Source organism: Schistocerca nitens, chromosome 4 (genome assembly GCF_023898315.1).
Source record: "Schistocerca nitens isolate TAMUIC-IGC-003100 chromosome 4, iqSchNite1.1, whole genome shotgun sequence".
NCBI lineage: Eukaryota > Metazoa > Arthropoda > Insecta > Orthoptera > Acrididae > Schistocerca > Schistocerca nitens.
Window position 1 is genome coordinate 316260431 of NC_064617.1, and position 14365 is coordinate 316274795.

Below are 14365 nucleotides of genomic sequence, written 5' to 3' on the forward strand. Positions count from 1 at the left end.
GATGTGCAGAACTATAGACCTATATCTCTAATGTCTATCAGTCGTAGAATTTTGGAACACTTATTACGTTTGAGTATAATGACTTTTCTGGAGACTAGAAATCTACTCTGTAGGAATCGGCATGGGTTTCGAAAAAGACGGTCGTGTGAAACCCAGCTCGCGCTATTAGTCCACGAGACTCAGAGGGCTATAGACACGGGTTCACAGGTAAATACCGTGTTTCTTGACTTCCGCAAGGCGTTCGATACAGTTCCCCATAGTCGTTTAATGAACAAAGTAAGAGCATATGGACTATCAGACCAATTGTGTGATTGGATTGAAGAGTTGCTAGATAACAGAACGCAGCATGTCATTCTCAATGGAGAGAAGTCTTCCGAAGTAAGAGTGATTTCAGGTGTGCCGTAGGGGAGTGTCGTAGGACCGTTGTTATTTACAATATACATAAATGACCTTGTGGATGACATCGGAAGTTCACTGAGGCTTTTTGCGGATGATGCTGTGGTATATCAAGAGGTTGTAACAATGGAAAATTGTACTGAAATGCAGGAGGATCTGCAGCGAATTGACGTATGGTGCAGGGAATGGCAATTGATTCTCAATGTAGACAAGTGTAATGTGCTGTGAATACATAGAAAGAAAGATCCCTTATCATTTAGCTACAATATAGCAGGTCAGCAAATGGAAGCAGTTAATTCCATAAATTATCTGGGAGTACGCATTAGGAGTGATTTAAAATGGAATGATCATATAAAGTTGATTGTCGGTAAAGCAGATGCCAGACTGAGATTCATTGGAAGAATCCTAAGGAAATGCAACCCGAAAAAAAGGAAGTAGGTTACAGTACACTTGTTCACCCACTGCTTGAATACTGCTCAGCAGTGTGGGATCCGTACCAGATAGGGTTGGTAGAAGAGATAGAGAAGATCCAACGGAGAGCAGCGCGCTTCGTTACAGGATCATTTAGTAATCGCGAAAGCGTTACGGAGATGATAGATAAACTCCAGTGGAAGACTCTGCAGGAGAGACGCTCAGTAGCTCGGTACGGGCTTTTGTTGAAGTTTCGAGAACATACCTTCACCGAGGAGTCAAGCAGTATATTGCTCCCTCCTACGTATATCTCGTGAAGAGACCATGAGGATAAAATCAGAGAGATTAGACCCCACACAGAAGCATACCGACAATCCTTTCCATGAACAATACGAGACTGGAAGAGAAGGGAGAACCGATAGAGGTACTCAAGGTACCCTCCGCCACACACCGTCAGGTGGCTTGCGCAGTATGGATGTAGATGTAGATGTAGAAGTCACTTAAATTTGACAGTAGGAAGAGAACAACAAACTTCATAGGGTAAAAAAGTGTATTGGAACCTGATGTTTACAAACATGAAGTAGCTGTTTGGATGAATTTTCTTCATCTAACATATTTCTTTAGATGAATGTGGTTTTTTTTTTTTTTTTTTGTTTTTTTTTTTGGGGGGAGGGGGTGTGTGGTACCATCATTTCCTGTTGCTTTTCGTGATTTTTGGATGGGAATATGCAGGTAATAATATAGATTATATGGACACTTATTGGTGGGAGTTTCAGATTTCAAGTATAATGAGCTTTTGATTTAGACAGTCTCAATTTCAAAACATTGTTCCCCTCTGCTCATTCATTTTCATCATTCATTTGTGTTACATCAAATTAGCAAACTGAATGAAACTGATGAATGTATCTAACAGGGAAACCTCATTTATGGTTTATGCTGTTGCTATATGTCATATTATTGTTGAAGTGTAGTATGCTAAGTTTACACACTGCAGATGTTCATATTCAGTACTTGATTTCTTTCAGCACTTGTGGCAAGAAGACATTATCGACTGGGTCATGGCATTGGGCGTTCTGGGGACCTGGGGGAAGTACAGCCAAAAGCTGCTGGTTCCAGTCTCATGAACAAGCTCACAAATTCTCTTGTCCTGGATGTGATCCGTTATATGGGTAATATTATCTGCTGAAGAATGAAGTTTTCCTTTTAAACATCTGCATAATGTTTCTTTTAAGTGACGGCTTTTATTTTATTTTATTTGTTAAAGCTTAATTATTTGCTGTTACATGATTTTGTATTGTGATTGTCCTATGTCCTAATGTACAAGAAGTAATCACTCATGTGTTTGTTTTGAGTGTATGACAGATTATTGAAAGTTCCATTTTATGTTTAAACATGTTGGTCTCTAAGATCGCAATTTTTGTTTAATATAAGAAATACAAACTGAAAAATTTCAGACTTAATCTTTTATCTGTGATAACGGTTTCTCTGCTTGTTAACGGTGATGTTATGTCCAACCTCTTTTGCACAGTGCAAATAATTTTTTTGTACCTGTTATGTCAGATCAGTCTTGTGCAATATAAACTAAGAGAACCTTTAATAAATGGCTACTATTCTCCTTTCTGTCAGTATAATGTCTGTCAACAGAACTGATTAAGGTGGAAATGGTTAAGGTACTGTACTCACATTAGGAAGTTGTCACCACCATCACCATCCATTTGATATTCACTGCTGGATAAAAACATTTCCTGGATTTTTGCATGCATTATATGCTTCAGTTATAAAAAAGCATATCAAGTGACTGCCAGGGTTGCTTCTTTCTTTTTTAGAAAATGACCAATTTCCATTCTCATCCTTGTTGAATCTTAGCTTTATTTCTTTCTGTGATGATGTTGACAATCAGGATAAACTCAGTTATGCAGAACTCACCAGCTGTGAATAAACAGTATTCACAAACGTTTATGTACATACTCTGTAAATCATTGTGAAGTGCAAGGTAAAGGGTACCACTTTGGGGTTTCTTGTACTCCATTCGCACATGGAGTGTAGGAAGAATGACTGTTTAAATGTCTCTCTGCACATTGTAATTAGCTTAGTCTTGTATTGACAATTGCTAGAGAGCGCTATGTTGAGGGCTGAAATATATTTCTACATTCTTCAGTTAGTATTCATTTTTGAAACTTTGTCAGAAGGTTTTTGCAGGATAATTTACTTCTGTTATAAATTGTCTGCCAGTTTAGATTTTTCGCCATTTTTATGATGCTCCCCATGAGCAAGACAAACCTGTTACTATTTGTGGTGCCCTTCTTTGTATATGTTAAATATCCCCTTTGTAGTCCTATTTCATATGGGTTCCACACACCTGAGCAGTATTGTAAGGTAGGATCCACAGGTGTTTTGTAAGAAGCATCCTTTGTAAAGTGACCGTATTTTCCCAGCAACATGTCACTGAACTAATTTCTGCCTCCAGCTTTACCTGCAACTGAGCCTGTCATATTCTTACAAATTTCTATACTCATGTATTTGTTTAGGCTGACTGGTCCCAGTTGTGACTCACTGATATTATAATCATTGGGTACTACTTTTCTGGATTTTGTGAAGTGCACAATTTATGTTTCCGAAAATTTAAAGCAAATACCATCTCTACACCACTTCGAACTTTTACCTGGGTTGTCAAGATAATTGTGGAGCTTTTTTTCAGACACTATTTAATTATAAATGCCTACACCATCTGCAAAAAGTCTGAGATTAATGGTCATTAATGTACAACATGAATAGCAAATGTTCCTATATACTTCTTTTCACCCAGGATAACTTGCTGCATCATCCCCACCAATCTGGTCAAAAATTTTGTTTGATACCGCATATGATTGTACTTTTGTTAATAAACATTAGCATGGTACTGAGTCAAAGGATTATTGAAAACCAAAAGTACTGCACCCATCTTATTACCCTGACCCATGGCCTGCCGTATGTTGTGTGACAAAAGTGCAAGTTGGGTTTTGCATAACTGATATTTTCAGAATCTGTGTTGGTTGGCATATAGGTCACTCTGTTTGAGGTATCTCATTGTCTTTGTACTCAGAATATGTTCTAAGATTCAACAGCCGATGGTTGTCAGTGAGATTGGACAGTAATTTTGTGGATCACTTCTGTTAGCTTATCTTGTAGTTTTGTGTGACCTGTGCTTTATTCTAACCCTTGGTCCCAAGTCTTTTGTTTGAGGGATCTGCATTATATTAAGAATAAAATAGGAGCTAACTCCGCTGAAAAACTTTGTATAGAATCAGGGGAAGATTTCATCAGGCCCTAGAGCCTCATTTAATTTTGATGGGGTCAGCTGTTTCTCCATGCAACTGACACTAATACCTGTCTCATTTATCACTACAGTAGTGCAAAAATTAAACTACATCATTATTTCTGTATCTTCCTTTGCAAATACATTTGGAAATTGAGTTAAACAAATAACACACCTATAGGAATGTGCTTATGGTGTCATTGTGTACAGCGAAACTGATGTACGTGTCATACACTAAACATACATCACTACATTCATAAAGGAAATAAAGAATGAAATACATAGATTTTGAGAACATAGTTACTTAAAAACACCGTTATACAAAAAAATTTAGACTAGAAATATACAAAGAAACCATAAAATAAAACACCATTCGGCAAACAAATCAAACATCGAAAAAGTAGAAACAGTATAATAAAAAAATTACCATACATGTTTTCTTCCAAACAACCCCTCCACCACAACCACCAATAGCCATGTTCATACACTAAACTCCAAACAAATTAAAATTAAGTAAAACATATAGAAACATCTTTTTTGGAATAAACCAAAAGAAACAGACATAAAACTTCCCATTCAGGGTTTTTTATTCCTCCAATATGTGTCCCCTTTGTATCAGCAATACAAAGAATTTGTACCACCATATCAGCACCCAAATCTCAAGCTGAAATTACAGACCCAAACCAATCCTTCCCGTTCCCACACCCTTCCCATAATTCAGCCAACTTCCTTTAGTACGTGCATCATTTCCATAAATTAAAAAAGAAAAACACTGAAAAGCTCAATAATTATCAAGCAAACTCTTCTGCCAGCAGTACTCATCTAAGTGATCCTAAAAGGTAGATCATCTTCTTTCACTCCTCTCGAAAATGGATTTAATGGATGCTCACTACCCTCACTCCAAACCCCCTCCCCATCACATCCCCCCCTCCCCCCCCCCCCCCAGCCACTCTATTGTATTAGTATGCGATGCAGTCTCATTTCCAAATTCCAGTCTATCATTTAAAGTTGATTATACCCCTTTTCCCCAAATCCCTGTAAAAAGCAAAAAATTTCAACTCTGCTGTTAACCCCACAAGCACAGTCTTCATTCTCTCCTCAAATACTCTGAAAATATCATTGGAACCATAATCCTCTGATGCAACAGTTATACACATCCCAGTACTCACAACTTTCTTCCCTTTTCCATACTTCACTTTTTCCAAAGTAGACTCATAAGTTTGTGAAAAGGAAAATTGCTACTCACCATATAGCGGAGATGCTGAGTCGCAGATAGGCACAACAAGAAGACTGTCACAAATATGCTTTCAGCCAGTAAGGCCTTCATCAAATTAGATGACAAACACACACACACACACACACACACACACACACACACACACACACACACACACACACACACACAGATGCTACAAAAACTAAGAAACCAAGAAAAATATGTTGCTGATTGCCAGTCTAAATTTTTCAAACCAGGTTTCGCACTGAATAAATCTTGACAAGTTGTCTTCCCACAGCACCATATAAAAGTGTAGCATTTTCAGGAAGGGACAACCGTTACCAGTTTTATTTCCTTGCTACAATGGTGACTCTCCACCAATACAACATACTTCTGGAGTAACTTATGGTGCTCAGCATATCAACCATGGTTTGCACCAAGATACAACTCCTATATTTGACAGTTAGATCCATTACACCTCAACTCAATAAATGACCTTCTACAAATAGCAGCATTCCTCACATTTTTTTCTGAAATTGAAATTTTTCACCAGAGAATGCTGCCTCAAGCATCACACCTGTTATAGAAGCCCTCTTCTCATATACCAACCTTAAAATACTACACCAAAAATACACACCACAATGTCATTACGTAATGCATCGAAGTCAGCAAGTATCAAACATTGGTTGTCCTGAATATTTAAATGACCAGTGTCATGAATAAACCATCAAAGGAATTTCTTTGCTATTCAAATTGCATTATTGCTCAGATAATCTGAGTTACTTTCCAGAATAACGAGACAAAACTGAAGCATCAACATTTGGTTCAATTCATTATGCAGTGCTAGTTTTATTAATTAATTAGTTCATCTATCCATCACATTCCAAAGATCCCATTATAAAAGATAACCATATGGGACAAATTGAGATACACATTAACAGAAATAGATTCAGCAGTTAAAAAATATTTCTGTATACTATATTAACAGAAAAAATAGCACTATGCTACATTATGTTAAACTGGTATGCGAAACTTAAGGATGAGAGTAACTTTCGCATGGTGTGGTGTTGCCAGGTAATGTAGCTCGATGAAACTTGGATCTTACATAAAAAGAACTGCTGCAGTATTGTACAGAAGGTAACTGAAAGAAATACGCAATTAGATGAACAGAAACGACACTTATATACGAGGGTCAGTCAAAAAGTAATGCCTCCTATTTTTTTTTCTACGTTTGATTGTCAGGAAATTTAAATGCAATTACATAGGTTGAAAACCACAACATTGAGGATCATTTTGTCATTTTTCAATGTAATCTCCGCCCATCTCTACAGTTTTGGTCCATCTTTGAACAAGGGCATGTATCCCAGCACGGTAAAAATCACAGCTCTGCTTCCTAAGCCATTGACGCACGGATGTTTTGACGGCCTCCTCATCTTCAAAATGAATCCCACGATGAGCTTCTTTTAGTGGCCCGAACAGATGGAAGTCTGATGGTGCCAGGTCAGGGCTGTATGGGGGATGAGGCAAAACTTCCCATCCAATTTTGACAATCTCGTCAGAGGTGTGACGACTGGTGTGTGGTCTTGCATTGTTATGCAAAAGAAGAACATCTGCCATTGATTTTGTTGGGCGAACTCGCTGAAGACGTGCTTTAAGTTTTTTGAGGGTTGTGACGTATTGAACAGAATTTATTGTGCATCCCTGCTCCAAAAAATCAACCAGAATCACACCCTCTGTATCCCAGAAAACTGTTGCCATAACTTTCCCTGCCGATCGCACAGTTTTGAATTTTTTCTTCCTCGGCGAGCTTGTGTGACGCCACTCCATTGACTGCCTCTTTGATTCGGGTTCAAAAAAATGCACCCATGTTTCGTCCCCGGTCACAATTTTTTTCAGAAACTCATCTCCCTCCAAACGGAAGCGCTGCAAGTGTTGGGAGGCTATTGTTTTCCTTGCCTCTTTATTCTGATCGGTTAACATTCTTGGAACCCACCGTGCACAAACTTTTGAGTACCCCAATTGTTTAATAATCGTGATCACACTGCCTTTACTAAGAGAAATAATGCGACACACTTCATCTGCAGTCACCCGACGGTCACCACGAATGATGTCATCAACTTGCTGAATGTTGTGTGGAGTCACTGCACTCACCGGCCTGCCGCTCCGCTTTTCGTCAGTCAACGGTGTTTGCCCTTCAGCTTCCTTACAACGACGAACCCATCGTCTAACAGTGCTGACATCCACTGTCACAACACCATACACCTTCTTCAGTCTTTCATGAATGCGTATGGGCGTTTCACCTTCTGCATTCAAGAATTCAATCACACAACGCTGTCTCAAACGAACATCGATGTCGGCCATCTTACAAACTTCTGCTGTGCTGCCACCTGTTGACACAGAAAGTTACTACTGCAGTGGATTGCAGAAGAAGGTTTGAGGAATGGCGCCAAATTCAAATTTTTCACTTAACTTAATTTCTTTAAGTAGAAAAAAAATGGGAGGCATTACTTTTTGACCGACCCTCGTATAAGCACAATAATTACACTGAAGTCACTGCTATTTGTAATGGTCCCCTGGATATTACAAAAGGTGGGACATGGTGCTTAATAGGGCAGTGCTTGCTCTGCAATGTGCTCCCATGCAGGGCACAAGGTTGGTAAGGAGTTCTTGTGGTGAGGTGTACCATTCATCCTCCAGTGCAGTTCACCATTGCTGGATGGTCGTTGATGCATTCGGAAATGTTGCCATACATGACTCCAATGCATCCCACTCATGCCTGATGAGATTTAAATTGGGGGAACAGGCAAGTCAGTCCAGCCACTGAATATCCTCTTGTTTTAAAAACTCCTCCACCTGTGCAGTTTGATGTGGCCATGCATTGCCATTGATAAAAATGAAGTCTAGGTCGAATGCAGCCCTGAAAAGATGAAGAAGGAGCACAGCGTCACAATAACATTATCCAGTGAGTGTACCATGTTCAAAGGTTTGTAGGTCAGGGTGCCCATGCAACATTATGCCTCCTCACAGCATAACAGCTAGACCACCAAAATGATCATGTTCAACAGTGTTCCTGGATGCCTTACTTACTTTTCTTAGTCGAGAGGTGAGAAAACATTGCATATTTCTTTCAGTTACCTTTTGTGCTATACTGTAGCAGTTCTTTCCAAGTTTACTTGCCAGTGACGCATCATGCAAAGTATTGCACACTAGTGTGTGTGTGTGTGTGTGTGTGTGTGTGTGTGTGTGTTTGCGTTTGCACAGTCTAAATTTAAATACTTAGTAAACAATGGGAAGACGACTTAGAGGGAAAAAATGCTACTATTCCTTTACACTTAACAGCTGCTTTTTGGACAGAAATATAGAGTGCATCCACAAATCAGAAGTATGTTATGGTACTAACCTACACTTTAAAAAACGTTGCACCAGATCACTTATGTAAAATGCAAAAATGTGTCAGTGACAGTTAGCCACAACATGTTCAGAAATGGACCCACAAAATCATCATGAATGCATCCCTTGGGCTGGGCTGTTGTAGACCATGGAGAAACGATGACCTGCAAGCTGTCTCTAGACTAGCACACGGAGGATGCGCAACAACAAAGTGTTCCAGTTCTCTGTCAATGCCGATCAAGTAAACCCATCTGCAAGCCAAGGCTTTTAATACGGGAAGCACCCCGGTGCCTCATACATAAAAGCTGTAAAACTTTCCACTGCAAACTCCCGGGAATGACTACCCGGGGAACTATGTTGTCCGTGGAGATGAGGAAGACCCCATCTGAGACCGAGAGACGATGGTGCAAGACCGAATAGTTGTGAAGCGGGTCTGATAAGTGCCATGGATGATGAATACCAACCTTGCTGGATGAAAGGGATTACCTGCCTGAGGAATGGGTCAGCCGCTGTTGCCTTGGTGACTCCGGCACCAGTGATTGGAAAATCTTCTACTGCTTGGTGAGAGGAGACATGCAAAAGAAAACACAAGAGCTCCTCACTATTTAAATTGGGGTCTGAGCCAACTGTGCAAGGATACGACATCCATGTTGGCATGGCACCATGTGGGGTGAAAATGAATGTCACACTTGTACTAGGAGAGGAACAAGGCCCACCTCTTCAACCTGTGAGCTGCCTTCTTGGGGATATGAGCAGACAGACTAAATAATGAGATTAAGGGCTTGTGGTGCATAGTAAGTTGGAATTTGGTGCCATACAAAAAAATTGGTGATTGTATACACAATGGCCAGAGCCTCCTTGTTGATTTGAGAGTACTGGACCCGTGCTGGACTGAGAGCTTTGGATGCAAACACCGGTGGCTGCTCCGAGGTGTCTGCATTCTGATAGATGAGGACCATCTCAATGCCATACTGTGAGGCATTCACAAACCAATGGTTTGTTGGGATCAAAGATAGGTAGACACGGTGCTGAGCAGAGCCATTCCTTTAGTGTGGTGAAGGCCTGGCTGCACACTGAAGACCAGTCAAAGGGAGCACCGTTTCAGAGAAGGAGATGCAGTGGGTGCACGTTGGTGGACATCCTGAGAATGAACTGGTGGTAATAGGCAGTTTTACCTAAAAAAGAAAAAGCCTGCAGTTCACATAACGATATGGGATGTAGCAGTCCATAATGCCACTGACAAGACTATCCTTGAGTCAGATGCCCTGCCTTGAACTGATGGCCAGATACTCAAGAAAGGGTTGGAAAAGATTGGACTTTTGGAAATTGCAACACAGACATATGTCAGGAGTTTTTGAAAGTGGGCTCGGAGGTTGTCACTTGTAGATCACCTTTGATGATGTCATCCAGGTAGTTGAAGCAGTGGGGAATATTGGACGTGACCTGGTCCAAATAGCACTGAAAAATTGCGGGGGCACGTGCCACCCTAAAGAGCAACAGATGGTATTGATAAAGGCTGAATGGCACATTAATGACCATACGCTTCGATTCATCATCAAGGGGTAACTAGAGATACACTTTGAAAAGATCAAGTTTGGAGAAGCTAAGCGTGTGAACAGTTCATCAAGACATGGCAATGGGTATGTGTTGACCATGGACTGTGAATTCACTGTGGCCTTAAAATCACTGCAAAGGTGCAATTTGTCAGAGGGTTTCTTAACAATGGTAAGGGGTGTGGCCCATTCATTAGAGGAAATGATCACGACTCCAAGAGAGGTGAGCCTGTCCAGCTTCTGGTTGACTTGGAAGTGGAGAGCCAGGGGATTTCCCTAGCATGAAAAAAAATCTAGGGTGAGCTAACTGTTTCTAGGTTATGTGGCCTGTAAGTCTGTAGTGCAGCCCAGGCCTTCCGCAAAGATATGCTGAAATTCGGAACACTGTATAGTGTCCATGACTGAAAAGCCAAAGGCCTGAAAGACGTCAAACAGAAAAAGGTTTGCTGAACTAGCATCGTGAACAACAATAAAAGTAATGGGTCGAGTCACTGGATTTACAGGTTAATTCCACCATGAATTGGCCAAGCAAGGGGATTTGCTGTTTACTGTATTCCCTGAGGCATCTGACGATTACCGAGAGCTGAGGTCTGAATGAGTTTGGGCATTAATCATGGAAACTGGTACACCGATGTCTACCTGCAGTAACAGCTGTAAAGAGAGAAGTAACATCTCAATGAAAACCTTGTTTCAATCATGATCTGGAACTGTCCCTGACAATGATGGTTCCTGAATATCCATATCCATGGTCTCTAATGCTGCATTCTGTGCAGTTGCATGGCAGACTACCACAATGTGGCCTTTTTGCCAACATTTACGCCAGGTGGTCCAACATTGGGGACACTGTAAAGTGTCTTGTTTGGAGTAACATGATGGCAACAGAGAACAGTGGCAGGAACTCAGTATGTGTTTTTTGGGGGAGCCACTGGATCAACCAGTTTGCATTGCCACAATGTTGTCCTTCCCAGACACCTCTGGACAACTCTGTACCACTGTGACATCGCACTGGGCTTCCAGTTGCTGACCAGCGGCTTGTGAGACCTTGTATGAGGGAAGGATTTTGTAGCTGGAGACTCCATTGCCGGACTTCTTTATCTAGGGTGGAGCGGATGATAACATTGCAAACCGTGACATCTGTTTATGACTATTTTGACTTGTCCGTGACAAAATGGCACTTGAGACTAAGGTTGTGGAGGGAAATTGCCTGGGCATGCTGATACTGATGGTGCTGTTTCTTGCTCTGGTAAAATTCAACCCTAGTGGCCATGACACGTGCGGTGCGATAATAGGGAAACAACAGTGAAGGTATCAAATGATGACAAGGAAGGTTGCCACAGTGGGGCCATCTGCCGCAACATCTGACACAAGATGGGAGGAATCTATCACAAAAACGGTGCATCACATACGCGTGCATCCGTAATGTGGAAGGTGTGAAAATGCTGCTGTGAGTGGTTTCGTATACCTCTCAATCTTCTGCCCCCTTGTTGAACAGTGGGAACTGAGGAGGAAACGGAACTGCAGATGAATTTTTGGAGAGCTATACTGGCAAACCTGTTGTATGAATGTGATGAGGTCCTTCTGTTGCTGCATCAACATTTGAATCAGAGACTTCATGCCAAGACAAAATGCTAAATTCAAGTGCACTACTGAAAAACACAAGAAATTATGACCCTATTCATTGCCATTGTGTTTAATCTGAAAGAGACCAACACGTGATGTCTGACAAAACAAAACTTTATTCAGTGTGAAAAACAAATTATAATAGATACGTAGCCCAGAGTGGCTCAAAATAAGTCTGATAACCTCTGTGCAGTGGTAGACATGTAACTGAGTCAAAGCTGGCCAGCACCTTGTGAATGTGCGGCATCTCACTACAGGTCTGGTTCTCAAAGTTTAGAGGTATCAGATAGATACATTTTGTGATGTCGACCAGAATGAGTAAAATTTAAGCAGCAGTGAGTTATGGTCATGTCACAGTCAGGAGGAGAGCACTTATTGCTGACCAGTATTACACATGGCAAACAGCCCGTAAGGAGACTAAATCTTGTTGGCTGCAGACAGTTAGTGGTTGAGGAAATGTGCAGAACATTCGAAATTAAGGCCACATTTCAGTGTGATGTATGCTGTAATACAGAACCTCTCATGACCTATGATGATAACTACAGTTGACTTGGACATTATAAATATCTTGCCATGCCACAGTTCCTAAAATAATTAAGAACTGTAGTGTGCATGAATGTGGGCAATATCAAATGATGCTGGAATGCTGTTTCTTGTATGTACATTAATACTGGTTGCACACCGCAATTAGTTCTTTAGCGTGCTGTACTTTTCGCATTTCATTGTAGTGCCGAAATTGTTTGAAGGTCATCTGTACTTTCAGTTGTGCACATGTTTCTTTCAGAAGTGTAAAATTACTGAAATTTTACCTTCAACCATATGATACTTGAAACTCTACAAGCATTTTGAAAATTGTAGTTCTGTCACTATTCAACACTTCTTTGGAGTCAGAAGCTAAAAAAATGCAATAAATAATAATTAATTTACTTTAGCAGTGTCTTACAGTCAACACAATTCAGGAACGCAATATATGCCTCTCTTGGAATCAGTTATTACATTTTTATGATTGATGGTCAAAATAATGTCTACTGCAAAACATGAACAGATTATGGCATAAATACTATGAATCCTTTTGATGATGGTGCAGTTATAACTGTTTTCATATTCAGGTAATTAAGGAAGCTAGATATATTTGTAAAAAATATTTGCTGTATGTTATATTTTTGTGGAAACATGGGTGAGTTGAACTGTTGCAGCAACGTGAATATCCTCTTCATGGCCATGTTGTACTGACTGATCTATCTGATCACTTATAATGAGCCATCTCAGTATCTAATTTTGTCATCACTTCTATCTCTTACATTACAGGATCCACAAAGGTTCCACAAGACTAGCGAAAGACCAAATAGATAGAATACACAGTTAGAACTGTAACATGGTTTGTGTGTTGTGGTTGTTGCTTATTCAGGAACAGAGAGTATGTGTGAAGTTAGGGAAGAGAGGAGGGTTAATGACTGCTTGCAGCATCAAATTAAGTCATTGAGGAATGCTACTTCATGCAGATAGCAGAGAATTCCTTGCAAAAAGCAAAATGGATTTAAGTCCCTTCCCTGGACATGAATTATCGTGGTGTTATCAAATTGTAGGACCATGTGTACAGACAAAGTATACAGTGATGGTATCTTTTTAGAACAGTAGAGGATATCACTTTTTAAAGTAAAATTTAATTATCTAATGTTATTGAAATGACACTATAAGTGCCTGCAACTGTGAACCTTTGTGAAGGGGGGAAAATCGACTCTATTGTTAGCTTTCCCTCAGTTGCTGCAATCTCTAGTTCAGAGGTAGTACACTTGGAAACTAAATTCTTTCTCTTAATATAGCATATTTGTTTGTCTCGCGCTCTACTCAGTCACATTTTATAAGAGAAATTATTATTTGAGCTATATATTAAATTGAAATATTTCACTTCATGTCGTGATACTACATAATAGTACCACATAATATAAAGCTTAAACTTGGTCTGCAAATTCTAATGTTTCAGGTGTTAAGACTACTGCTGGTTGTTTTGTTGTTCCTATGGCCACTGGAATGAGCTTGGTATTGTGCATGCTTACTCTGAAACAGGAAAGGCCAGATGCCAAATATGTTCTTTGGTCCAGAATTGACCAAAAAGCTTGCTTTAAATGTATAATAACGGCAGGTGAGATTTATAATATATGTTTAGATTGTGTCTAATCTGTATTTGTGAAAAATGTTGAACTTCCAGTGCAATCTGAACATTTCAGTGGTAGATATGATTTGCTTCTGTTATAAATGGCTTTAAGGCAGTGTATTTGATTATATCAGTAAGAGCCACTTTATATCTAGTGCTGAATAAATACCACGTGCAAACTTACATGACGAGCTTAATCCGAAATTAACTCTTGTTTTATCTTATACCTCTTTATTTTACAGTTTGTCATTATTTCTGACATGTTTTGTGTTTATCTTTTTTACAAGTTCCAGTTAGTCCAAGGTGCTCTACCCCTTGTTTTTTCACAC

The 14365-nt window shown here is 40.0% G+C and overlaps 1 protein-coding gene across 1 annotated transcript in view; it reads left to right on the plus strand.

Moving 5' to 3' along the window:
• The window catches only part of LOC126251555 (O-phosphoseryl-tRNA(Sec) selenium transferase), a 71346-nt gene that overhangs the window by 18516 nt on the left and 38465 nt on the right, over positions 1–14365 (plus strand). Inside the window, exons 4-5 of the mRNA XM_049952072.1 lie at positions 1833–1976; positions 13866–14024. Coding sequence (XP_049808029.1) covers positions 1833–1976; positions 13866–14024 — 303 coding nt within the window. The remainder of the gene's footprint in view (positions 1–1832; positions 1977–13865; positions 14025–14365) is intronic.